The sequence below is a fragment of the Martes martes genome, assembly GCF_963455335.1.
Source record: "Martes martes genome assembly, chromosome: 8".
In the NCBI taxonomy this organism is placed as follows: domain Eukaryota; kingdom Metazoa; phylum Chordata; class Mammalia; order Carnivora; family Mustelidae; genus Martes; species Martes martes.
The window spans coordinates 69,194,699-69,221,160 of NC_137895.1; the positions used below are offsets into that span (position 1 = coordinate 69,194,699).

Sequence of the window (26,462 nt, forward strand, 5' to 3'; positions counted from 1 at the left end):
TGTTATATAACACACTCCTACGATCTTACGTTCAGTTACCATACTTCCAAGTTGAGGGATATCAGTTTCCACATGCAAATTCGCCAATCTGTTTCTAGGATTTTATTTTTATTTAAAAAAAATTTTTAGGGATACCGGGTTGTCTCAGTCAGTTAAGCTTCTGCCTTCGGCTCAGGTCATGATCCCAGGGTCCTGGGATCAAGTACCCACATCAGGTTCCTTGTTCAGCGGGGAGCCTGCTTCTCCCTCTGCCAGCCACTCCCCCTGCTTGTGTTCTCTTGCTCTCTCTCTGTCTCTGATAGATAGATAGATAGATAGACAGACAGACTTTTTAAATTCAGGTAAAACTCTCAGGCGTAGTGATAATTACCCAATTCTTGCATATATTGCAAACTGATCACCACGGTAAGTCTGGTGAACAACCATCACCATACATAGTTTAAAAATATTTTTTCTTATGATGAGAACTTGAAAGATTTACTCTCTTAGCAACTTTCAAATGTACAATACAGTGTTATTAACTATAGTCACCATGCTGTTTGTTACAACCCCAGGACTTAGTTATTTTATACCTGGAAGTTTGTACATTTTGATCTTTACCCATTTCTCCCACCCCCTGCCCCTGCCTCTGGTAACCACCAATCTGTTCTCTGCATCTACAAGCTTGTTTTTTGTGTGTTTTCATTTTTGTTTTAGATTCTGAATATAAATGAGATCATTTATTTCATTACACATAGTGCCCTCAGGGACCATCCATGTTGTTGCAAGGCTGCATTCCTTCTTTATTCATGGTGAGGTAGTATTCCATTGTATCTGTAGACCATACTTTCTTTCTTTTTTTTTAATTTAATTTTATTTTTTCAGTGTTCCAAGATTCATTGTTTATGCACCATACCCAGTGCTCCATGCAGTCCATGCCCTCCTTAATACCCACCACCAGGTTCACCCATCCACCCGCTCCCCTCCTCTCTAAAACCCTCAGTTTCTTTCTCAGAGTCCAGTCTTTCATGGTTCTTCTCCTCCTCTGATTTCCCCCAATTCACTTTTCCTTTCCTTCTCCTCATGTCCTCCATGTTATTCTTTATGTTCCACAAGTAAGCGAAGCCATATGATAATTGACTTTCTCTGCTTGACTTATTTCACTGAGCATAATCTCCTCTAGTCCCACCCATGTTAATATAAAAGTTGGGCATTCATCCTTTCTGATGGCTGAGTAATATTCCGTTGTATATATGGACTACATCTGTATCCATTCATCTGTTGAAGGGCATCTTGGTTCTTTCCACAGTTTGGCAACTGTGGCCATTGCTGCTATGAACATTGGGGTACAGATGGCTCTTCTTTTCACTACGTCTGTATCTCTGGGGTAAATACCCAGTAGTGCAATTGCAGGGTCATAGGATAGCTCTATTTTTAATTTCTTAAGGAATCTCCACGCTATTTTTCCAAAGTGGCTGCGCCAACTTGCATTCCCACCAACAGTTTAAGAGGGTTCCCCTTTCTCCACATCCTCTCCAACACTTGTTTCCTGCCTTGTTAATTTTGGCCATTCTAACTGGTATAAAGTGGTATCTCAATGTGGTTTTGATTTTAATCTCCCTGATGGCTTATGATGATGAACATTTTTTCATGTGTCTGCTAGCCATTTGTATGTCTTCTTTGTCTGTTCATGGTTTCTGCCCATTTTTTGATTACCTGTTTTTTTGGGTGTTGAGTTTGATGGGTTCTTTATAGATCTTGGTTATCAGCCCTTTGTCTGTAGTGTCATTTACAAATACCTTCTCCCATTCTGTGGGTTGCCTCTTAGTTTTGTTGACTGTTTCCTTTGCTGTGCAGAAGCTTTTTATCTTGATGAAGTCCCAAAAGTTCATTTTTTGCTTTTGTTTCCTTTGCCTTGGAGACGGTAGACCACATTTTCTTTATCCATTCATCCTTCAGTGGACACTTAGGTTGTTTCTGTATCCTGGCTATTGTAAATCCTGTGCAGTAAGCCCAGAGTTGCATTTATCTTTTGGAGTTAGTGTTTTTGTTTTCTTTGGATAAGGACCCAGAGGTGGAATTGCTGGATCATATGGTATTTCTATTTTTAATTTGCCTGGGGGGCTCCATACTGTTTTCCAGAGAGACTGCGCCAATTTAATTGCCTACCAACAGTGCACAAGGGTATTTTTCTGGGATGTTAAAGGAGCTATTTGGGGGAGGGAAAGCTATCTGGTAACAAACTCAAATAGTACCAAAGGCATGTAAAGGTAAGGAAGCTTCCTTTCACTCTCATTCTGATCCAGAGTTCCACTGTTTGCCTCCTTCCAAACAATTCCTGTGACCACCGTTTCTTATATCCTTCTAGAGGCCCATATTCTTACCTCTACCTGCATACATGTGTTTGTACATTAACTGTTATCCTCTTTTTTCAAAACTGGCAATAATTCTTTGCTCCGGGTTCCAAACTCAAAGATTTTTACACACACATTCACATACACACAGTTTAAAGAAAAGAATTAAATATGAAAATTTATGCACTTAACTCCCAGTTAACATTAGAATATGACTAGTACAGTTGGGATTAGAAAGTGACTATTACAACTGAAACCTTTTGTATAACTTTCTCTGTTGATTTCCCTTCCCTCCCTAGAATCAATTAACCATGGTGTGCTATGTAGTTCTTTCTTCATTCTCTCCTCCTTTTACCTCCTGCCCCCAAATACAGGATTGTCTTATTATGGATGGACAATTGGCGTGTTTCTAACTTTTGGCTCTTATAAATAAAGCTCCTGGGCACATCCTTGTATGTGTCTTATAATTGACATATGTACTTGCTTCTCTTTGGTATTTACTTAGGAGTTAAATTGAATAGAAGGATATATGTGTGTTTTGCTTTACTAGATACTGCAAAACAGAGTTCCAGATTGCTTTTACCAGTTTATTCTCCCACCAGCAATGTATGAAAATTCTATTTGCTTCATATCCTTGCTGACACCGGTAGTATCGTGTTAATTTTATCCACTCTGGTATATGAGTCTTACCTCCTTTTGTTTTAATTTTTATTTCCCTGAGGACAAATTATGTTGAGTACCTTTTCATATGTCTACTGTGTATTGAAAATCCTTTTGGGAAATATCTTTGCCGGTCCTTTGCCATTAAAAGAATTCATTTGTCTTTTCAATTTTTTTAGAGTCTTTGTATATTCTAGGTGTAAATTCTTTGTCAGAGATACATTTCACAAGTAGTAACTGTCCATTCTGTGACACATCCTTTGTCAGATCAATGTATTGCAAATAGTGTTCTAGTCTGTGGCTTGTTTCTTTGGCTAGTCTTGCTTTTTCACTCTCTTACTGGTATCTTTTAGAAAACAGCAGTACTGGGTCACCTGGGTGGCTCAGTCAGTTAAGCGTTTGACCCTTAGTTTCAGCTCAGGTCATGATATCAGGATCGTGGGATTGAGCCCCACGTCGGGTTCTGTGATTGGCACAGAGTCTCTTTGAGGTTCTGTCTCAGCTTCTCCCCCCTGTATAAAATAAATCTTTTTTAAAAAGGTGTTTATTTTTAATGTAATTAAATCTATTTTTTTCTAAATATTTTGTGGCTTCTGTGTGTTTTAAAGAAATTCTTCCTTACTCCACGGTCATACTTCTGTTTTAGAGTTGTACTTTTCCATTTCGATGAAATCCATTTGGAAGTGAACTTTGTATGAGGGAGTCAATTTTATTTTTCTCCATATGGATACCACGTTATTCTATTACTGTTTATTGAGTGGTCTATCCTTTCTTCCCTGATTGACAGTGCCAGCTGTTCAATATTAAGGCTCCATAGAAGAGGACTATTTTTGGCTCCCCAGCTGTACCTTTTCTCTCTCCCTCTCTTTCCCTCCCTCTCTCTCTCTCTCTCTCTGTGTGTGTGTGTGTGTGTGTGTGTGTATATATATATATATATATATATATATATATATATATATATTTGTGTTTTTGTCTGTCTCTTTTTTATTTAAATGGCAGCCATACTATGAACAATTTTTGTTTGTATTATGTTTTTGCATTTACAATTTGTCTTAGAGATTCTTCCACATCAGTACGTACAGATTTATCTCTGTTTTACCCATTTTCTTAGCTGTAAGGTATTCCTTCGTACATATGTGTCTTTTAATTGAATACAGGATGCCATAAATTGTAAGTCACCCATTATTTTATGCACTGAAATGGAAAAAACATTGCTAAACTATGATGCAGTACTCTGCTGACAATCCTGACTCACTCATGAATTAATCATACCAGCCTTTTATTATTATTATTTTTTAATGTGTGTTTTCAGAGGACATCTTCAATTCTTCCTGCCATCATTTGCACTGCTTGGCTTGTGATAGGCATTTTTATTTTTGCATGTAGCTTAATAACAGAAACTAACACGGCTTTATCTTCATATGGATTTCTTCCTCCCAGAGGTTCCATGAGAAGACTGGATGTTGCTTTGCAGGAAAATATTCAGTTGCATTTTTTCAGTGTTACTACAAATATTTGTTTGACTAATATCAAATATATGTCCAGCTCCTGTCTTTGCACTTTCTGTTCAGTGATTTTTCTTTTCAATGCCAAGTCATATTGTAACTTTTTAAAGACATTTTAAATGGCAAACTCAGCATGTATGGCATCACCAATGCCCAGAAGCCATTGGAAGTACCATCAGTATGAGTAGCTAATTCCAAGTCTGGTAATGCCAGCTTTCCCATTAGTGCTACTTAGCCAGTAGCAATTGTAAAATGCTGAGTCTGGATTTCAGACATGTTAAATGTGAGAAAAAATTGATATCTTAGAATCAATGAAATATGATTGTTAAAAAACTAAAAAGATTACCATGCTCTACTTCTTCATGGTTCTACTTCTGAGGGTGACGGTTCAGGCAGGCAGTGATGTGTGACTAGATGAAGGGGACAGAAGTAGAGCACATCCATTTCTCTGCTCTACTGCATCACACAGTGTCCCACAAGATTTGTGCATACTTGCCATTATAACCTCCTCTCTCCTCTTTCTCTCTTGAATCTACAACACTCAGACTTTTGACTACCCCCCCACCCCCACCAACTCCCACTGAAAGACGCTTGTCAGGATCACCAAGGACCTTCACATTGCCACAGCCAGTAGTCAGTTCTTGGGGCTCCCTTGAGTGTACCGTTCAGCTCACTCAGGATCACACTTGGTCAGCTGGGTTGAGACTTGCCTATTTGGGGAGCATCTTCATTGCCAATGTCAACTCCCTGTATTGGTCTGAGTTGTCTCTCTATGCCAGGCCCATTGTGTCCTTGGCCCAGTCAACTGAACCAAATTAGATGGAATCACAAAGTCAAAGTCTGAGTGCTGAGGCTAGGTAGTGAAGAGATCCTGGTTTTGAGGCCATTTTTGATACAAGAAAAATGCTCCTGTAGCATTTTCCTGTCCTCTAAAGAAAGGGGTCAGCAAACTTTACCTATGAAATCAGGCAGCTACTCTTGTCTGCCTTTGTGGCACAGAACCTCGATAGACAACCCATAAATGCATGAATGCATGTATTCCAATAAGACTTTAAAAAACAGGAAGCAGGCTGAAGTTTGCTGACCCCTGATCTAGTCATTTCAGAAAGGGAAATGAAGCATGGTGTTTCTAAGAGTGACTCATTCTGGCTCTTCCTGGGTACTTCCCTGTCAAGTTTTCTTGACCACTTGTTTAATAATCCATGCTAAAATTTCTGTTTAGGGTTGATTTCAGATATACCAAGCTGTATTTCCCGGATGCTGCTATAATAATCCTGTCTTTTCCCCAAGTGCTCATTCGCCACAATTCCAACATTGAGTGTTGAACGTAGTTTCCGTGGTCCCATCTACAGTCCTCCTAATGTCGCCTTCAGGCTTTGCATTTTGGTAAATACTGAATTTATTTACCACTATTACTGCTAGAAATGAGTAGGTATAAAAACAAAAATAATTGCTGTTTGTTGGATGGTTGAAAAAGAGGAGGTTCTGGGTGCTTTCCACAGTTTATCTAATCTACCCCTTACATTGATGCTGTAAGCAGTCATTATGACTGCATTTATATAACCTTAGACAGGCAGTTGTTCTTTTTTCCTTATCCTAAGTTTTCTTTGAACTATGTGCTTTCTAAATTTTAAGGTCATTCTTATTTAAAAACTATAGAAGAGTGCTACCCTTTCTTTTTGTCAAGTGTTAAATATATACTGTCTTTTATAGCAAGCCTCAGAATATTCTGGACTTTAGCTTTTCTCATGGTATTCTTTGAATGTCCACATATGAATTCAGTTAGTTTAGGAAATAAGGCAGGGACAAAGGAACATTTTCTCTGTGGTGTCAATGCAACATAGGAGGATTAGTATCTTTTTTTTTTTTAATCAAAGTAATTCAGATTTGGCAAATAAGTTATCGAGGTTATTTTCACAGCTCCTCTCTGTAAACAACTTCTTACAATGTAGTAAACCTGGTGTAACAAGGCACAGTATTCTGTGTAGGGGACGGAGATGGCCTTGCGCGTCACTGATTGTGCAGATTAGCAAGAGGTAGAGAATTACAGAAATATTTCTAAGCAAGTGTGATGGACATTTTATCTAAATGCACAGAAGTGCAGTGTGCTGTGATAGCATGTAACACGAGTACCTGACTTTGTAAAGAGGGCTCATTTTCTGAAATGTCATTTAAATTGAGATTGGAGGGTTTGTATTACTTAGGAGGGAGAGGGGATGTCTTAGTGGGCTGCCATGATAGAATACCATGAAGTGAATGTCTTAAACACTAGAATTTATTTTCTCACAGTTCTGGAGGCTGGAAGGCTAAGATCAAACTGCCATCAGGGTTAGTTTCTGGTAACGGTCTCCCCATCGACGTCTACCTCGCTATGTCCTCACAGAGCCTTCTGTGTGGGGGGGAAGTGGGTTGGGGATTGAGTGGAGAACTCATGCTCTAATGTCTCCTCCACTTCTTAGAAGGACACCAGCCCTGTTGAATTAGGGCCTCACCATTTTAACCTTGTTTGACTTTAATGATCTCCTTAAAAGCTTTAGCTCCAAAGTAGTCACATTGGGCGTTGGGGCTTAAAATTGGGGGTAGACATATTTCAGTCCGTAACAGGGAGAAGGAGAGTGTTCCAGGGGGAGTAGTTCAGGAAGACATTGTAGAGGCAAGAAAGTGAGGGGGTTTGAGCATGAGGTACATAGAGTGTGAGGGCCATGCTGAAGGCCGAGATAGAAGCAAGAGATGCCTCGGCTTGAACTCTTCCCAGAGTAAGAAATCTTGGGTACTTCTGGTTTTAAACTTTGATATTACAAAAAGAGGTCTGGATTAAGAGTAGAAGATCTAGAGCTTAATAATTGAGACCTTGGGCAAATTGTTTGGAGCCTCAGTTTCTTCAACATAAAAATAGAAATTAAAACCCTTAACTTCCTGGCTTCTTGGATTAGATGAGGCAATAACTGAAATGTCTTAGAAACCAAAAACTATACAATTATTGAGGATTTTTAAATCATTCGCCAAACCAACTAATTTTTCCTACAAAAACTACATGATTTTGTTATCCCTCCATTTTGTAACTCACACACTGAAGGCCTTGCCTGGACACCTGGTCCTCTCTGTATCTCTTCTAGTGCCCCTCAGCCCAATATTCTTCACTGTTTCCCCCTCTAAAACAAATTAGGCTCTTTTTAGAATAAAAAAAAAGTCATGCCACTGTTTTTGAAAAATGTTCTTGTTATTCCCAATTATTTTTTTCTGTCCTGTGTTTGTCTTAAACAGACAAATGCTTAAACAGAATTATTCTCAAGCCTCCACACAGCTGCTGTGCTTCTCAGCCCCTGGGACACTTTCTGCCATCGTTCATATAACCTCTGAAATTCTGCCTTTTTATATACTAATTTTCTGACTGACTCAGAAGTGGTGATTTTCCCTGGAATTGGTCACTTTATTTTCCATCACACCCAAGGATCTTGTTATTTTGTGCAGAATATATATGTACTTAATACTTTGTATATGTGTTTGTGAGGAATAATATAAAGATGAGTATTTTTTCATACACATCAGAATTTCATCTTAAGTCAATGTGGTCCCTTGAGAGGTGACATACTTTGCGTCCATGAGATTTTATATTCCTCATTTCTCATGGCTTTTATTTTTTTTAGAGCCCTCAATTCCTTATATATTGAAATAATCTGGAAATTAGAAAAAAGAATAAAAAATGTTCATAAGGAAATGAGACTTATTGAAACAGTTTCACAGCTTATCAGATGTTCTTATTTTCTCTTTATTTATGTGGCTTTTGCTTTATTCAAATGGAAGCCCGACCGGGTCATTATAGAAGTATGTTTCTTAGCATTTAATGAATATTATAGAAGAAATTGCTCTTAATTGTAGCAGTGGAACAGAATTTAAATTGCTTTCCAGGATAGAAGGGAGAATTAAGACAAAACAGATAATGGTTCCTGAGGCTAGAAACAGATAGTCCCCAAGCTCCCTTCCTAATGCAGTTACCTATTTATTTTCAGTCCTGAAGCAGTGTGGCCATTTGCAGTAAAGTCACAGAGTTCTTTTCATGAGAAGACGATCAATATAAGTAATCATTTAAGGATGAAGGTGACCAAGCTGTGATCGACACTGGTACTTGAAGTACTTGTAAAAAAAAACAAAAAAAAAACAAAAAAAAACAAACATGAGTTGGCTTTGCTTAAATTTCAGAAAATAAAATGTTAGTACACATAAACACATTATCTCTCAGCATTGAAAACTTCTCATCTATAATTTACCTGCTTGCTAAGAATAAAAGTGTTACTTAAAGGTTTATTGATTTTTTTTTTCCCCAGAAAGAGATTGCATGCCTAAAATTATTCCATTTTTCCATCTGTGCTCTCTATACCACCACCTAGTGGAGCAAATGCAAGTTTACTGTCAATTAAAGTCAGGAAGAAAATGAATAAGATGAAATTTATCCCACATTTCCATGATGATGAGGTATTGCTTCTAGTATAACGCAGGTTGTGAAAAATACATGAATTAAGAGTGACAAAAGTTCAGACATTTGTGTGGTTTCTAATGCTTATCAGTTTGTCCACAAATAAGCTATTTTATTCAGAAACTTAGAGGACAGATAAATTACTGAGGTTTTGTGCTGCAGATTGGATTTCCAAGTTGTGTTGGGAAGTTTCTCTTTATTACTCAATAGGAGGGTCCAAAACCTTTTCTTTTTAAGTATTAAGCTTCAAAGCTCCTCTGATACGAATGTATCATTGTATTTATTTAACTGATAGGTACATAAAAGTGTGGAGATAAGTTAGTCAATTTTTATCAAAGCTGGGAAGAAAGACAGGTCTGTATTATTATTCTGAAGTTTTTGGGGGCAAATGAAGCTTTAAGGCTCTTCCCTCTTTACTGGTAGGGGGGTCCTGTTCAGTCCCAACTAAGAACAAATCCAAACAAGTGAAAAACCAAAACCCATTGTTGCCTGCTGACTCTGGCCATCCAAGCCTTTCTTGGTCTCATGTTCACATGGAATACAAATGGAATCATCTTCCCACTTTCTGAGGGTTATGTGCCTTTCGGAGGACATCAGTGTGCACATATACAAATACATTTTTTATGCCCATGAATATTTTACTTACCCGAGTTTTGATGATCTGGGCGTAAGTAGTGAGTGGGGGCCTTGGGCCCATAGGTAGTGGAAGGGAGACAGAATAAAATTCAGAAAAAAAAAAATACCCCCGGACCCACTTTAGTCAGTTCATCAGGCAAACAAAACGGTCACACACGGTCAGCTGGAGTTGAGTCCCTTCTTAATTCTTACCATGACGGACTCTTAACCACCATCTAGGCAGACACCACTCTGCTGAAGACTGGACGTAGCGTTTTTTTATCCCGAGACTGTCAATGTAGTCGTCCTGGGCTCGTTTTCTTATTCCCGATGGTCTTGAATCACATAGAATAGGGCAGTGGTCTCTTTTGCCTTTATAATACATAACCTCAAAGCTTTCAGTCTTTCCGTTTTCCTCCTTAGTAAACAACTGAGTAATTACTTATAACTGTTTTGTGCTGGAGACAACATAGTTTTGCGTGGTTGGTTTATGCTTTTCCAGTGTTTGTGGGGAAAGACCAGGTTCTATCTTTGTCATTCATGACTCAAGTTCCTCAGTCCTTCATCCTCTGGCTTTTGGGGGAATCTTGATCTCATCTGGTATCTTTGCCTCCTGTGAAGCACCACTCTTGCCATCTCCTGTCTGTGACCATGGGGTATAGTAATGGCACACTCACCTATACCCACCACCTGTCCCCCCCACCCGCCCCGGCATGTCTTGAAGCGGTTAGTAATCTGTGAACACAGAAGGGGAAGTTAGAAAAGCAAATATTGCATTTCCTCTCTAGAGACGAAAATCATGTCTGGGTTCTTCCCTTTTTCAATTCCCAGTCAATGCAAGGTGTTATAAAGCTGGTTGTCAAAAAGATATTTCTCCTCTCAAGGCCCTCCTCACAAAAAGTTGTGATAAATTTGTTTTTCCCCTAAAACCATAACTCAGAAGGCAAAATGGATCCTCAGCACTCTGGCCTTTGTGTTTTGTTCTTAAAAGACCATCTGGCTTTGTGTAACTCAACTTGAGAAGTAACATCCCCCATGCTTAGACAGCCCCTCTGGGAGTGGGTTACAGATCTGTTCTAGACTTTAAGACTGGTGTCTCCATTTACATTAACAGTTGTGTGTACTTTTACTCCATCACAGCCTTCTCTTGGAGTCAAGAAGCCTACCAAAGCCCTGCTCTTTGTAATCTTGAGCCCAGTGGGGCCTTATTTTTCAAGTGGAACCTTTAAGCCAGTGTCCCTGTGGGCCAATCCGAAGTACGTGAGAGCCTGGAAAGGTGGGACTGGGGACTGCAAGATGGGAGGGTAAGTGAATCTGTTTCTGATGAAAGGAAAGAGTCCCTCACAACCATTCAGTTATCACCATCTCAAATCAGTCCAAGTACATATGTTAATATTCAAATTGAAATGCCCTTTTTCTGTTTTGTGTTTACTCTTCAGTGTTAAATTGTGCTAGTTCAGGGACACCTGGGTGGCTCAGTTGGTTAAGCATCTGCCTTCACCTCAGGTCATGATCTCAGGGTCCTGGGATCGAGCCCCATGTCTGATTCCCCACTCAGTGAAAAGTTGGCTTCTCCCTCTCCCTCTACTGCTCCCCCTGCTTGTGCTCTCTCTCTCTCAAATAAAATCTTTAAAAAAAAATTGCACTCAAAGGATAACCTGTGACCCTTTATAAGGGAGAACCACCGAGTGTTAAACAGGAGCAAGAACTAAGATGAGTAAAGCGGGAATAACACGAATGCTTTGAATTCACTGCCCCTGGAGGCTGGTGCTCTGGCTGCTGGTGGACAGGTGGCCTGAAAGAGCGTCTGCTGCTGGGGCCGAGGCTTTCCGCCGGCTCCAAGGAGTCCTGTCTGGGGAAGGTGCCCGCTTCACTCAAGTGCTGTCTTCATTGCCACAGATTGTAGCCGTACCTGCTGCCAGCTGGCTGAGGGACAACCCTGCTTTGGCTCTGTCAGGCCAGTCTCATTGGCCATATGTAGCTGGCTGGAAATAAAAGAGCATTTGAAAAGTGTTAGACAATTTCAGGGGTGGACTTGGCCGTGAGCAGAGAATGCCCCTCTGGGTGAGCCTGAATAGCCAAATTCACCCGGGGGCTCTTCCTTTGTATACACTGAGGCAGCAGTAGGCCTGGGAGGTGACGCTGTGGCGACTTCCGGGCTTAGGGAAAACATGCAGACTCAGGGAGACCTGAGAGTGTCCGGCGATGTATGGCTAGGATGTGAGAGAGATGTTGACAGCTGGGGTTGAACCCTCTGTTGTCCCTCTGTTTTTTTTTTTTTCCTACCAAAAAGAAAAAAAAAAGGTTAGAAAATTCTGGGTACTGTCCTCCCTGCATTTTTAGCAACTGCATTCTCTCAGTAGCTAAAGAAATCCTAACGAAGTCCATTAAACCAAGAAGTCCCTTTCTTTTCCTTTTAGCATGGCGCACTCCTCCCTGATGGTGGGCTATGCTAGTCAGGTTGAAACAACTTCTTTTGGGTGTTCTCTTGATGTCTTTTTCACCTGTTCGGACTTCTTCACACAGCATAGGCACCCCTGACACCACATGTATCACTTTGTGAGAACCTCCCCTAGAGTTCACCTTACAGTAAATCCGTCTTTGATGAAGAGGTCCTAATAAGCTCCTTTTTCCTCTTTGAATCTTGCTTCCTAGCTCCCCCTGCCTGCCCAGGGTAAAGGTAACATGGGGATGTTGAGAAATTGCAGGGAAATTTAGTTTTAATGTTGGGGACAGGTTGTTACTTTTTATAAAGATGATATAATGCAGTATGAACAGAATACATGATCACTAGAGGCCGATCAAAAACTGTTCTTCTCTGTACAGCACGAAGAGTGAACCCTACTGTTACTATGGGCTTCAGTTAATATTAGCGAATCAGTGTTGGCTCGTCAGTCCTGACAAGTGTATACGAATGTGAGAGGTTAACATGGGAAACTGAAGTGGGAGAGAAGACACGGGGGAACTCTTTTTGCTCACTTTTCCTGTAAACCTAAAACTGCTTTAAAATATTAAGTCTCATAAAAAAATTAATACTTGGACTCATTAGGCTCAGGTGGGCCATGATCAGTGGAAGTTGGCATGAAACCTCTTAGAGAAGAGAATATTGGGTCTTATAAATAAAGCAGGAATGACAAGTGGGAAGGCACTAACCCAAAGGGTGGTCTTTTAACCGAAGACGTGCAAGGGAAACACAGGATTCTTCATTTAGTATCAACCTATTTAGTTGGCAAAGACATTTGGCAGCCCCCTTAGATTTTATTATTGCTTCTTTTCTAAACCAATTAATTCAACAATTACCTTCCAAGTTTTTTAGCGCCTCTGTAGTCAGTTGACATTTATTAAATAGCTATTGGTTTTCCTCAGCTCAAGAAAATTTCTGCCTTCCCAGTTAACCTAAGGAAGAGAGAGAAGGATTTTTTTATTTTTAAAAGATTTTATTTATTTATCTGACACAGAGAAAGAGACAGTAAGGGAGGGAACACAAGCAGGGGGAGTAGGAGAGGGAGAAGCAGGCTTCCCACCAAGCAGGGAGTCCAATGGCGGGACTCAATCCCAGGACCCTGGGATCATGACCTGAGCTGAAGGCAGACACTTAACAATTAACCGACCTAGGAGCCCTGAATTTTCTTTTTATTCTAAGATTATTCCACTTTTTTGAAGCCATCAGAGATAATGTTATTCTTTTATATCTAAATATGCATAAGTGAGAGAAGTAATACAATGGCACACAGCTGAAGGAAAGTTCTAGCACCGTGGTTCTCACCTATGGTTACAGATTAAAATCAGCTTTACCAAATACTCCTCTCTGGGTTCCATGGCTAGAGCCTAAGTAAGCATGGGAATTTTTTTTTTTTTAATTTTACTTAAATTCAAGTTAGTTAACATATAGTGTATTACTGGTTTCAGGGGTAGAATTCAGTGATTCATCAGTTGCATATAACACCCTGTGCTCATTTTGTCAAGTGCCCTCCTTAACATCCATCACCCAATTACCACATACCCCCCACACCTCCCCTCCAGCAACCTTCAGTTTGTTCTCTATAGTTAAGAGTCTCTTAGGGTTCGTCTTCCTCTCCAATTTCGTCTTGTTTTATTTTTCCTTCCCTTCCCCTGTGTTCATCAGCTTTGTTTCTTAAATTCCACATAAGACTGAAATCATATGGTATTAGTCTTTCTCTGACTGACTTATTTCACTTAGCATAATACCTTCTAGCTCCACCCATGTCATTGTAAATAGCAAGATTTTGTTCTTTTTGATGGCTGTGTAATATTCGTGTGTGTGTGTGTGTGTATGTGTGTGTGTGCGTGCGTGCGCACACCACATCTTCTTTATCCTCAGTCAGTGAATACCGAGGCTCTTTCCATAATTTGGCTATTGTGGATATTGCTGCTGTAAACACTTGTGTGCATGTGCCCCTTCAAATCACTATTTTTGTATTCTTTGAATAAATACCTAGTAGTGTAATTGCTGGATTATAGGGTAGTTCTATGAGCATCAGAATTTTTTAATGTGAAAACAAAGTTGAGAAACACTGAGTTAGAAGAAGGTCTTTCATCATAGGAACATCTTTATTCCCGATTTCTTAGTTTCCTTGTTAATATGGAAAGAATTGGCCCTGCCCCCACTCTATCTTAAATAATTAGTTAATTAATTAATTTTTACTCTTATTCTTGATTCAAAGCTTGAATACAAGCTTTGAAGTCAGTTAGACCTGGCTTAAAAACCTTACAGTCTTGGGCTATTACTTAACTGGTTTCAGCCTCCGTTTCTTCATTTATAAAGTTAGGATAGTAATACCTAGCTTACCTGTGAGGCTGAAGCAGGATACTGTGAAGTGCCTAGGACCGTGTGGTTGGCTTGTAGTGTGTGGTGCTATAACCTGGCAGTTAACAGCATGGGCTTGGCACTCAAGAGATATCTGAGAGTCCTACGCTTGTATCTGTGTGGTCCTACATTATTAAGTACCCTCTTCCTATAAGTCCTCCGAAGTGTAATGAAGTCTAGTGTTGTTTTAAGATGTTTCATTGAAATAATGGACTTAAGTACTCAGTACCCTGCCTGGCAAGTACTAAGTATCCTCTCAGCAGACAATAGTTGATATTATGAGGCTTGCTTGCTTTCTCATTTCATCTCCTGGACCCTGCCTTAGGAGCAGTCTCTTGGATTTCACACAATAGAATTTACTCTTTGGGACAGATCTATTTAATCTATCTTCTCCCAGATTTTTATTCCATGTACAGTTAAAATTTTTCTGTATAGACAGTTGTCCAAATTTTTCATTTTTCTCTTTCTCCCAAGGACATTTTTTTTTAAGATTTTATTTATTTATTTGACAGAGATCACAAGTAGGCAGAGAGAGAGGAAGGGAAGCAGGCTCCCCACTGAGCAGAGAGCCCGATGCGGGACTCAATCCCAGGACCCTGGGATCCTGACCTGAGCCAAAGGCAGAGGCTTTAACCCACTGAGCCACCCAGATGCCCCAGGACATGTGTTTCTTTTCTGAATATTGGTGGCATGTGGGAGGGAATCCAAATATATTATCAAAATATTAATGACCCTGTGGATGTTAATAATACAGTTTATACCTGAGAAAGAATTTTGAGGAAGAACTCAGTTAAGGAAAAACACCATCTATAGAATATAGTAATCAGGGAACCTGGGTGGCTCAGTGGGTTAAAGCCTCTGCTTTCGGCTCAGGTCATGATCCCAGGGTCCTGGGATCGAATCCCGCATCGGGCTCTCTGCTCAGCAGGGAGCCTGCTTCCTCCTGCCTCTCTGCCTGCTTGTGATCTCTGTCTGTCAAATAAATAAATAAAATATTTTTAAAAAAAAAGAATATAGTAATCAATCAACCAAATAAGCACCAAACAAATAAAAACCCTTTTTCTTTCAGTGTATTGAAATGGTTGAGGTCCTTAATTCTCTTTCTTGCCCAAGTAGCTTCATGATGCTAAGGAACCATGGTTTTAATTCAGCTAACATTCTCAAAAGTGTGTATGTGTGTTTTTTTTAGAAACTTCTTGAAAAGGCTAGTTACTCATGCTATGAAAATTCTCATTTTAACAAAGAACATTTTATGAGAGAAATCATTTTCAGATATGATAAAGTCTCAATGGCTGTGTCTATGAACTAGGCAAAAGTCAATTGAAATAGAGGAGTTATTTTTTTTAGAGATTTATTTATTTGTTTGAGAGAGAGAAAGAGAGCATGGGGGGGTTGGGGGGGTAGACAGTAAGAGGGAGAAGCAGACTCCCTGCTGAGATCTGGGCCTCCATGATCATGACCTGAGCCAAAGGCAGTTGCTTAACCAACTGAGCCACCCAGGTGCCCTAGAATAGTTATTTTTTTTTTAAAAACTTGATTATTAGGCTATAAGTGGCTCACATGAGCTATTTCTTAGCTTTTGTTATTATTGCTTCATTTTTTCCAGATAACCCATGCAGTGTATAAAGTATTCATATTTGCCAGATGAATCCATTAAGGCAAAAATATGAACTGACTCACTTAAGTGCACGCATAGCCAAATAGTAGAAGTTCAAGAGCTGTACTATAAAGTCCACTAGCCCCAAACCCATGCTCTTTCTACTGGACTCCTGCTGAAGTCTCATTTATCCTCCATTATTGAAAAGTATTCATAATTTTAACTCCACTGTTGGTTTTTTACCATTAATTCTGAATCTGGGTGGTCCAGCTTTTTATGGTCATCAAACAAAAACCTCCTGTATAAAGAATTGTATCCTCTCTAGATTGGCTGATAATTTTCAATTTATTATCTGCAGTTTGAAGGTCTTTTTTTTTTTTTTTTAAGATTTATTTATTTTGGGGTACCTGGGTGGCTCAGTGTGTTAAAGCCTCTGCCTTCAGCTCAGGTCATGATCCCAGGGTCCTGGGATTGAGCCCCAAATCAGGCTCTCTGCTCAGCGGGGAGCCTGCTCCCCCACCCCCCCGCTGCCTGCCTCTCTGCCTACTTGTGATCTCTGTCTGTCAAATAAATAAATAAAATCTTAAAAAAAAAAAAGATTTATTTATTTTAGCAAGATAGAGAGTGAGCATGAATAGTGGGAGAGGTGAAGGGGGAGAGAATCCCAAGCAGACTCTGCACTGGGTTTGGAGCCCCATGTGGGGCTCGATCCCATGACCCTGAGATTACGACCTGTGCCAAAATCAAGAGTCAGAGGCTCAACTGACTGGGCCAACTAGGTGCCTCATTTTGAAACTCTTTTAATGAATCTTACATTACCTTGATGTGAATAAGTTCATGACCCATATAGCCATATAATGTAAGGCCTATTTCCCATAGTTTTTCTAGAATGTTTTAGTTATTAGTGAATATTCTTGGTCAGAAAACCAACTCAAGGGGTGCCTGGCTTGCTCAGTCAGTGAAATGTGTGACTCTTGATCTTGGGCTTGTGGGTTCAAGCCCCACAGTGGGTGTAGAGATGACTTAAAAATAAAAAATAAAAAATAAAAAAAAAAGAAACAGACTCAAGCCATCTTAAGCAGAAAATGAATTGAGGGGCTCATGTACGTAGGATGGCAGCGGTGGACCCACCAGGGGCTCAGATCATTGTTGCCAAGTCTCTTTTGCCCTTGTGTATGTCCTGCTCACCCGCTATCCTTCTACCCAGTCTGTTTCTCTCTCTCTTGCCCTTCCCTTCTGGTTCTCTCCTCCCTCCATCTCTTGTGGTAGCTTCTGCCTGTACATTAGCCTTGGGCTCTCCTATTTCAGATGCCTTCTCCTGTGAAGGGTAGTGATCGTGAACACAATAGATGCCAGGCTTATGTCAGAGCAAACAGGCTGCCATTACCCCCAAAGGGTAAAATAACATCTTTCAGTTTCCCTACATTAAAATGAATGAGTGAATCACTCAAAGAAGGGCTTATATGAGCCCCTACATGCCCACCCTTTAATTCAGTTGTGTAGGACAATGTATAATGACTTCCAATCAACCCAAACAGAATGATTTGGCTCCAAAGAAGGGCCCAAAGAGAATATAGTGGGATGAAAATGGCAGACAGCCACAGTGAATGGGGCTCTAGTGCTTAACTGATACTTTTAATTAGACATTTTGATCTCGACCAAATGTAAAAGAGGCACTTTAAAAGGCCTAGGTGGGTATTTTGTGGATGCTGACATTAATGCTTTGTAGTAGTTATTGTAGTATTTTGTTTCTATGTGCTTGGGGGGCGTCATAATCCAAGGGTGGGTTTAGGGTTCCTTTCCAAGGCCTCGATTATCATATGGTAGGTAGTTCTTCTCAAACTTGTTTGCTAATGTCCTGTGAAAACCAAGGAAAGTGAGTTATACAACCAGGGGCTTAGGGAGGCAAGCAAACATCATATTTATTTGAGGACTCTGTTGTTGTATCTAAAACATTCATCTGCATGTTGTAATAGACTCCATAATTTTCTCATTCAAGTTTGATGAAAGATAACAAATTTAATAAAATATTGTTAAACTAAACTGTTATTCTAGGAAGATGTGTTATCTTCCTTTGATTTTGAATAATCTAGGATAAATAGTGCAGGTTGAACAAAATGGGCTTTTGGAATACTTTTGGTTAAAATCTGGATTTTTAACATTTTGTCCCACCCTTTGGAGAATATAGACATTGGGCATTCGCTGTCTGGGATTATTGAAAGGTCTCAGCTAAGAGAGCACAATTTGGTGCTTTGCTACTTCATGTAATTTGATACACATTTGGCTAACTTACAGTACTGGTGTGAAGTTTCAATGAAATAACCCATGGACGATTTCTTGGAAGTTGAAAAAATACCTAAGAATTTTAACTGTTATCATTAATTTGGCTATCTACCTTTGTCCTCAATATCTCTACTTTTCAATTTAGGATGCCACGATTTTGCTCTGTTCTTTCTCTCTCGCTCACGTGAGTGCAGTTGAATCATTTAGTCTGTCTAATGAGTTTTCTTTAATGTTATGCAGTTAACTAGAGAATATACATGCACACACATATAAAGGGCATGGTGCACTGACTACATCCGTATACAAATTAAAGACCTGAGGATTTTAGTAGGGAAGATAGCATAAGAAGGGTAGTATATTCACAGTCAATGTGTTTTCTCTTTCTGAAAAGGAATTACGGCTCATCCCTTTTTGCCCAATGTGAAGCCGCGGATCACGGCTGTCAGCAGGTTCTGTGGCTCTACGGAGAAGATAATCAGATAACTGAAGTTGGAACTATGAATCTTTTTCTTTACTGGATAAATGAAGATGGAGGTAATTCAGTCCGATTTCAGCTCTTTGCAATTTGTCAATCATTTTAAATGAGGCTGGAGAAAAAAGAATGAGGACCTTAGAATAAGGAATAAGTAGCATGAGCCCAAAGGCTAAGAACTACTGTGCTTTTGTTGTTCAAGTAGAAATGAGTAAATTCACAGAACTGAGAAAAGTTTTGTTTTGGGGCTTGAGCTCTAGATGTGCTTATTATGGAGATGTCAACTTAAGGAATTTAAATCTCCATGATTTGAAGATTTGTTGCCTTATTCCCTCTGCTCTCTTCATACCCATTTTCCTCTCCAAAATCCCTTGCATTTGGAGATCAGTCTCAGATCAGTTCAGTGGTCATTCATCATATGCTATAGGCTGAAAATGTTGTAGGTATAAGCATAGTCTGCTGATTGTACTGATAGGACATTTAGTATATTTTCTTGCTAAAAGTCATGTAACAGTTGTTGCCCTTTCTGCATATTTTGATATTACATCAGAAATCTTCCAGGTTTACTCTGGAGCTCAAGTTGATTAAAACACACTATTTTTAAGGGCAGATTGGTCCATTTTGGGATTGTACTTAGATCCCGGTTCATTCAAGACTGTTAATATGTGTCTACTGTAAAAATCTGTATTTCTTAATTGCCTTAAATATCCTGAGTGCTCAGTATCTTTCTTTTCTGTTTTTTCAGTTAGTTGGCAGAGACCATAGGGGTTTAGCAAAATGTTGACAATGTCTATGGTATTGGATGAAATGACCAATAATGGGGGACAATACATATATATGCATTTATTTCCATTAGAATTTTAATGGTCATAAAAGTTTAAAAGCATTTTTTAGGCTTAAGTTCTTAGGCTGTTCATTTCACAGTACTGAGTGTAGAGACTAGAGATATAAGTTTCCAAATAGTTGTAAAGTCTGAGTATTCGTTTCAATTAAAATTTTAAGTGAACTTTTTCTTTTAAAGTAGCTACAGTAACTTCTATTGCTCTTTTGGTTTTTGGCTACTTATAGAGGAAAGTGGTGATTCAGATGTGGCTGACTTCAGAGCTATGCACTAATTTGAGCATTAGTTGCAGAGACTAATAAGATGAGCCTTATATTCCAGTCAGTTGTAGAATAAACAGGTGTGGTGAGTACACCTTGTCCTTGGGTTGGCCATTGGTAATCCTTGGCATTTGAAAAGCCAGATGTAGATCATGCTGATTCTTCCATTTCTGTTCTTTGTACTTTGCACTGTTTAGAAACAAAATTTATACTGGAATATTTGTGATTTCTAAATTTGAGTCATTGCAAATGACATATATTGAAAGCTATGCTTGAAAGATGACAGCCAGTGTTACGCTCTGTATTTAGGAGAAAAGATATTGATTCAACTCCTTTCTACCTGCCCACTCCTACCTCCAAACCCCCTTACCCCCAAAAAACCACACAACCCTAAAAATAAAACAATTACATCATACAGAAGTGGTAACATCATTATTTATGGATGGGATATGTCAGGATTTAAGTACAGTCTGAATCAGAGCTACACGATTTAAAACAGAAACACTAGAAACTTGTCCTGGTGAAAAATTACCCGTTATCCAAACAACAATCATGAACCATTTCCACCATGACTTTTAAAGGTCAGAATAGACATGAGTGAATTTGTCTTTTGGCTCTTAGAAAATATATCAGACCTTAAGAATTAACTGTTATGGTTGCCTGAGATGGCTTTAGTTTTAATGCTTTTTCAACTTGTGGGTGTTCACCTAACAGAGCAAATAAAATTTGAAATAAGGAGAAAAGAAGTACAATAAATGTTTGGATAATACCGTAAGAGAAGTCAGTAGAATGTCAGGAATAACCTTTGGGCTAAAAACAAAAGAAGACACTAAAGGAATTCTATAGTAGCTTTGATTTATACTATGCGACTTTTGGAAAATTCAAAGAATAGTGAGTTGAAAATCAACAAAATAATATTGATTTTCACAAACTTTACCCCTCGGAGGTCTGAGTAGAGTCCTTTCAGTAAAAACCTGCCATCTTTCTATGAGCACACTCACTGCCCCTTTTGGACCTGACAGCTGCCCCAGAGAGGTATACCAAGTAAATAATCTGTTCTCACAGCACAGTGCTGTGAACTGTAGCTATCCGTGGTACTGGGCCTGTAACTCATGTGGTTTTGATTCTAGTAACAGCGACCCTTCGAGCAAGATCACACAGCACTGATTCTCTGCCTCAACTGTGTTGCTGAGTAATTTACCAAACATGCTTACTATTCACAGCTGGAACAAACCATTTTACCTTGCCCTGGTCTCTGGAGCTACCCTGAAAATAAGACCCAGTGGTGTGGCTGAGTTTAGAGTTAGTTGGGAGAATGATCATGGCAGTGAATATTGATGTTGCTCCGTCTGCGTGGGCCCCATGAGCCTTCTCAGACATCAGGCATTTGTAGACTTTGTGGAGCCCTCCTCCCTCAGATGTGTGCGTGGCTTGCTCCTTGCTCTCCAGTCTTTGCCCACATATCCCTTTCTCAGTAAGGCTTTCCTCAAGCATCTTAATAAATGGCAGGCTCCCTCCCCTATCACTCCTGGCATTTCCCTTTGCCTTCCCTCTTTTCTTTCCTTTTTTTTTTTTTTTCTCCATAGTCTCATGTATATTTAACATAATACTTGTTTGCCTCTACCTATTAGAAAGTAAACGGGAATTATATCCGTTCCGTTCACTGCTATACGCACGGTGCACAGATAAGACGACTGCACAGGGTAGGCCCTCAATATATTATTTGTTGGATAAACAATCCTTGTGCTGACAGTGTTTGGGCACTACAAACCCTATACAAACTATAATTTTAAAAATAATGAATTTTTTTATTAGAAATTGACTTTGGGATGTCACAGATGACATCTGCCGTTACTGCTTCTACATTCTTCATCTCCTACCAATGATTTCTTTGTCAAAAACAAGTTGTATTTGTAGGCTCTGTTTTCCTCATGTTGGGCAATCTGGAGCCAGTTCTGGCTCTTGTAAGCATGTTTGTGGTTGCAGAGGAAAATGAATATTTCTCACCCAAATGTTGTCATGTCATCATCTCTGTCTGGCAACCAGAGAAACAGATGTTCTGTGCCTTGACCTTAGGCTAGTGGTTGCAGTTTTGGGTGTTAAGTATATTTCACAAAACTGCACTTGCCCATCCGAGGCCTCTGTTTTTATTTAACTTTATGTAGTCTTAGAGCTCAGCAAGCTTTAGGAAAGGTCCAGTTCGGAGGCTCTGGAAGTGTGTTTGTCTCTCGGTGTGGGGTCTGCGCGCGGGCGCGCGCGCGCGCGCACACACACACACACACACACACACACACAGATCCCCACATTTATGTGTCCAGCTAGCTAGCTATCGCAACACACGGGTTTATTTTGAGATCAACACTTCTAAACATGACAAAAAGTAGCCCTAAGACCATTGCCAAGAACAAATTTTCTCCTTTCCAGAAAGTGGTTTTCAGCAGATGATTTTTAGAAACAAACTTCCAAAAAATCATACTGCTGTCTCCTAGGAAAAAAGGGTTATTCATTCATTCATTTATTTATTTTTTAATTCGGAAACACTTATTACGTACCACACTGGGCCAGGCACAGCGCCAAGTTCGGGAGACACAGGCATGAATGTAGGGTTTTGGTCTTCCAGACAGCTTGTTTGTTGGGGACGTCTGGGGGAACCACAGAGGAGTAGGGGAGCCCTGACCACAGGATACTAAAAGAAAAGACAGTGGCCCCAGTGTTGGGATACGTAAGCTCTGATCCTGACTCTCCCCCAGTGTCACCAATCTTGCCAGTCATGTTTAGAGAGCCTCTGTCTTTTTCTGGAAAGTAAGGATTGCAAGAGGTGATTTCTGAAGTCCTTTTTAGCTGCTTAAAATGGCTGGGGGGAGCTTACGGATACCACTGTATTTCTACAGTTCTTGCTACCTGGCGATCCTTTCAAGCATACGCTGTTCATTGCTCTGCAAGTAAATGATAAGCAACACATCTGTTACAAGGTTCAACATCTTTATAGAGTGGTGATTTAAGGCTTAAATTTCCCCCCTAGATTAGACTCCTGGGTGCCAGATGTGGGGAGGAGAAGGGGAAGTTGAGTACCAGACTTTTCCTGTAAGGAGAGCTTGTGCGGTTGTCGGATCCTGCTGATTCTCGTAGACAGATCATCATACCGGCCCCCGTGTTGGTTAGTAATGCATGTGATCCTTCTCAGAGTACAACAGTGCCTCAGCCTTGGTTCTCCATGAATCACCCTTGGACTTATGTTTTGATCTTTTGGATTTCTTGTTTTCTTCTCTCTTTTTCTTTGTTAGCCACATCCATGCTTGAGCCTCCCCTGAGCCTGTTAACATTTGAGTCTTAGAGGTGTGAAGTCAGTATCTCTCCTTCTTTGATGTGGATACCCCTCCAGGTTTGAAAATCATTATAGATAGGGATATCTCTAAAGGGCAGTGTAGAAACGGTGACCAACCTGAAGAGGCATACGTACTTCCTGTCCTCCACAGGAGTCTCAGATGGTTTGGTAATGATCAGTGTTCCTGTATCCGATCTAGCTACACGATCCTAATCACTAACCAGCGTTAATCCACGGAGGTAAATTTTGACTTCAGAAGGTTCCTCTTACTGTTTGGTAGTGGAACATCTTCTCAGTTTTTACTAGGCAAGGAGACATTGAAGATGATTCAATGAGTGGCTTTACTTCCTTTTTCTTCCTCCTCCTCCTTTTTTTTTTTTTTTAATAAAGATTTACCTGGAGTGTGAATTGATTTGGAAAGTTAGGTAATGCAGGCCAGTCACATCATCTTCATGTTTATTATCAGCAAAGTTGAGAGAAACAGTTTTTTTAAATGGCTGTTAATATAAGGCATGGCTAATGTCGTTCAAGTTTGAAAATATTCCAATTTCTAATTGACAGAAGAAGAACTGGCAACTCCTCCACTAGATGGCATCATTCTTCCAGGAGTGACGAGGCAGAGCATTCTGGACCTGGCACACAAGTGGGTGGGTGCCTTTGACAGGAACAACTTTATAAGCATGAAACAAAAATCAATTGAAATAAGCCCAGCTTCGTGTCGAAATAATATTCTGTCATTCCATCCAGTGTTATCTAATCTTTAAATCTGAACTTGAGCGGAAATAACTCTTCCAGATGGACTGTCTTGGCAACACCGCTAAATAAGTATTGTTTGTAGGAAGGGCGGAGAGAAAGCAGTTTGGCGAGTTATCCTAGTGAGGAAGTCTTCTAGTACTAATCTCACACTCTTTGCCAGGTGTCTCCTACCAGCTCACCTGGTTTATACTTCATGTGCTACCATTTTGCCCGTCCTGAACTTCTCAAATCTGAGTGTGTTGTTTCTAGTCGGCAGTGATTTCTAGTTCTTCCCTTCCTCTATTTATTCCAATGTAACCATGCTAGTCAGAGAAATTAAAGAACTTTACTGACATATAAATGTTTACTAACATCACATTATTAGTTTGGCTGCCTTTTTTCTCCCTCCTTCCTGCCCCCTGTCCTCCCCAATTCACATACATGCTTATTTTAAAGTCAAAACACTCAAGCAAATGTAGTTGTTTTCAGTAGAGCTTCTCATCCATGTGACACAGGCAAGCACGTTAAGCCATTTGGTATTGAAATGACATTTATAACATACTCAAGATGAATGTTGGAAGAGTTGGTTATCTGGCAAAGATTCTTGGATGGAACTTTTGACCCATGTGTTACAGTGGTCTCCAAGGGACATGAAAAGACTTTGAGCGCACTGTGGTCAAACAGTATTAATAGCACAAATGTTTAGAAACGCACGTATTATCTAGGAGAGGACTAGCATAGTTTCTCTGGAAAAGGCTTTGGAAGTAAAGGAAATGTGCTATAAATAATTCTACAAAACTCTGAAGTAGACAAGACCCAACTGCCACATGCTGGCTGGCACATTGGGCATGACATTTGCAAACTGTTGGTGTAATTTCAAGCAGCTTGCCCTGTCCTAAATATGTTTGCAGTTGGAAAGATGTATTTTCGAAGCTCAGTAATTTTTGTTTTATTAAAGAAAAAAAAATCAACCACGTACAGAAGGTTTGATGACAAGCTGCAAGTGGAAATGCTTTCCCACACTAATGATTTGCTAGCTTGAAAAATAGGTCATTATGGAGGAAGTTTTTCCTTGACTCCTCAGCTGTAATTTATTTTAAAAGCTATTTGAAAACAGTGAGACATAAATGCCAAGAGGCATGTGGGGGGTTACCATTACTTGCCAGACAGGGGAAATTGTCCAAAGATAAGTAAGGGTGAGCAGAGTAAAAACAATTCTGTTTATTTACAAGAGATTTTTTTTTTTTGCTTTTCCAGAACACAGAGCTCATCTTGTTTTCAGTTAACTTGGCTGATTTTCTGGAATTTATTTATTTATTTATTTATTTACCTTTGAACGACATAATTGCAATTGCAGACTGAGATAAATTGAAACTTGCAAAAAGCCATATTTCTATTGCAGACATATTTTCCTACCCTTTCAAATCATACTTACAGCATGATACCTTCTTCTTCTAATGTTTTAAATCTTGCCAAGGGCTGTGATTTTCATTTTTATCGTGGATCTGTAAGTTTTAAAAAAATATTCTCATCTTATTAAAAAAGAAAGCAACAGAGAATTTTTTTTTAAATAAGATGAGATAGGCTTTGAACTTTAACCATTAACATAAAAGAATGAGAATGAAACAGATTGAAGAATGAGTATTAAACAGATCATTTAAGCAGATAGCTTAAAAACATCAGGGTTTTTTTTTCATTTCCTATCTTCAAACAAATAAAAGTTCAAATGATTTGGCAAAAGCTGATGAGGTTATACCAATAATTCAGTGATGAAATCTGACCTACGGAGATACTAAAGACAGGAAGAGGATTTCTGCTATAAAGTCAACTGAATCGGTGAATTTAGGAAGAAAGGAAATATACAGTGTAATTTCTCAAAGTCCAAATATACTTTCTACGTTTTAAAGTAATGAAATATTTCAGATAGTGAAACTCAGTCTATGTTTTTACTCCATGAAAGACCCAGTAGAGAGAGGAGGAAATTTGGAGCCAGCCAGATTGGACCTGAGTTCAAGTTCAGTTTCTGCCATTTAAGTAACTGTGTGGATTTAGGGATGTCATCTAGCCTCTCCTTGAACCTAAGTTTCCTCATCCATGAAATGGGGATGATAGTACCCCCCTTAAAAATGAGAAGACTTGGCACACAATGGGTTCTCAATAAATGGTAGCTGTAATTATTAATATTATATGATACATTCTTTTATGATAAATAGGGTTCAAGACAATCTTAAGGTAGAGCGCACCCTAATTAGCATTGGGGGTGCCTTATCTTGTGAGACTTCAGGCTTGACAACAAATAAAAGGCTAAGAAACCTGGCCTGTATTAGAATATACCATGTATTTTATAGTGATCATCTTATTTTATACTCTCTGATCATCTCATTTAGAAATGCCGTGACTTCAAGTAGGTAGCTCAACACCTCCATGTGTTTACACGGTGGTGGTGCTCCCCTCAGCTTTCCCTCAGAGGACGAGTCTCACATTTGAGTTTAGTCAGAATATAATGTAGGAAGGTAAGTACCGCTAGGATTCTT

General features: G+C 39.5%; 1 protein-coding gene across 2 annotated transcripts in view; it reads left to right on the forward strand.

Moving 5' to 3' along the window:
- The window catches only part of BCAT1 (branched chain amino acid transaminase 1), a gene marked incomplete at its 5' end in the record, with an annotated part of 103,937 nt that overhangs the window by 66,606 nt on the left and 10,869 nt on the right, over positions 1–26,462 (forward strand). For both annotated transcript variants that reach the window (XM_080810702.1, XM_080810703.1), the window contains 3 exons: positions 10,728–10,891; positions 18,687–18,829; positions 23,755–23,840. In XM_080810702.1, the coding sequence (XP_080666828.1) occupies positions 10,728–10,891; positions 18,687–18,829; positions 23,755–23,840 (393 nt within the window). The remainder of the gene's footprint in view (positions 1–10,727; positions 10,892–18,686; positions 18,830–23,754; positions 23,841–26,462) is intronic.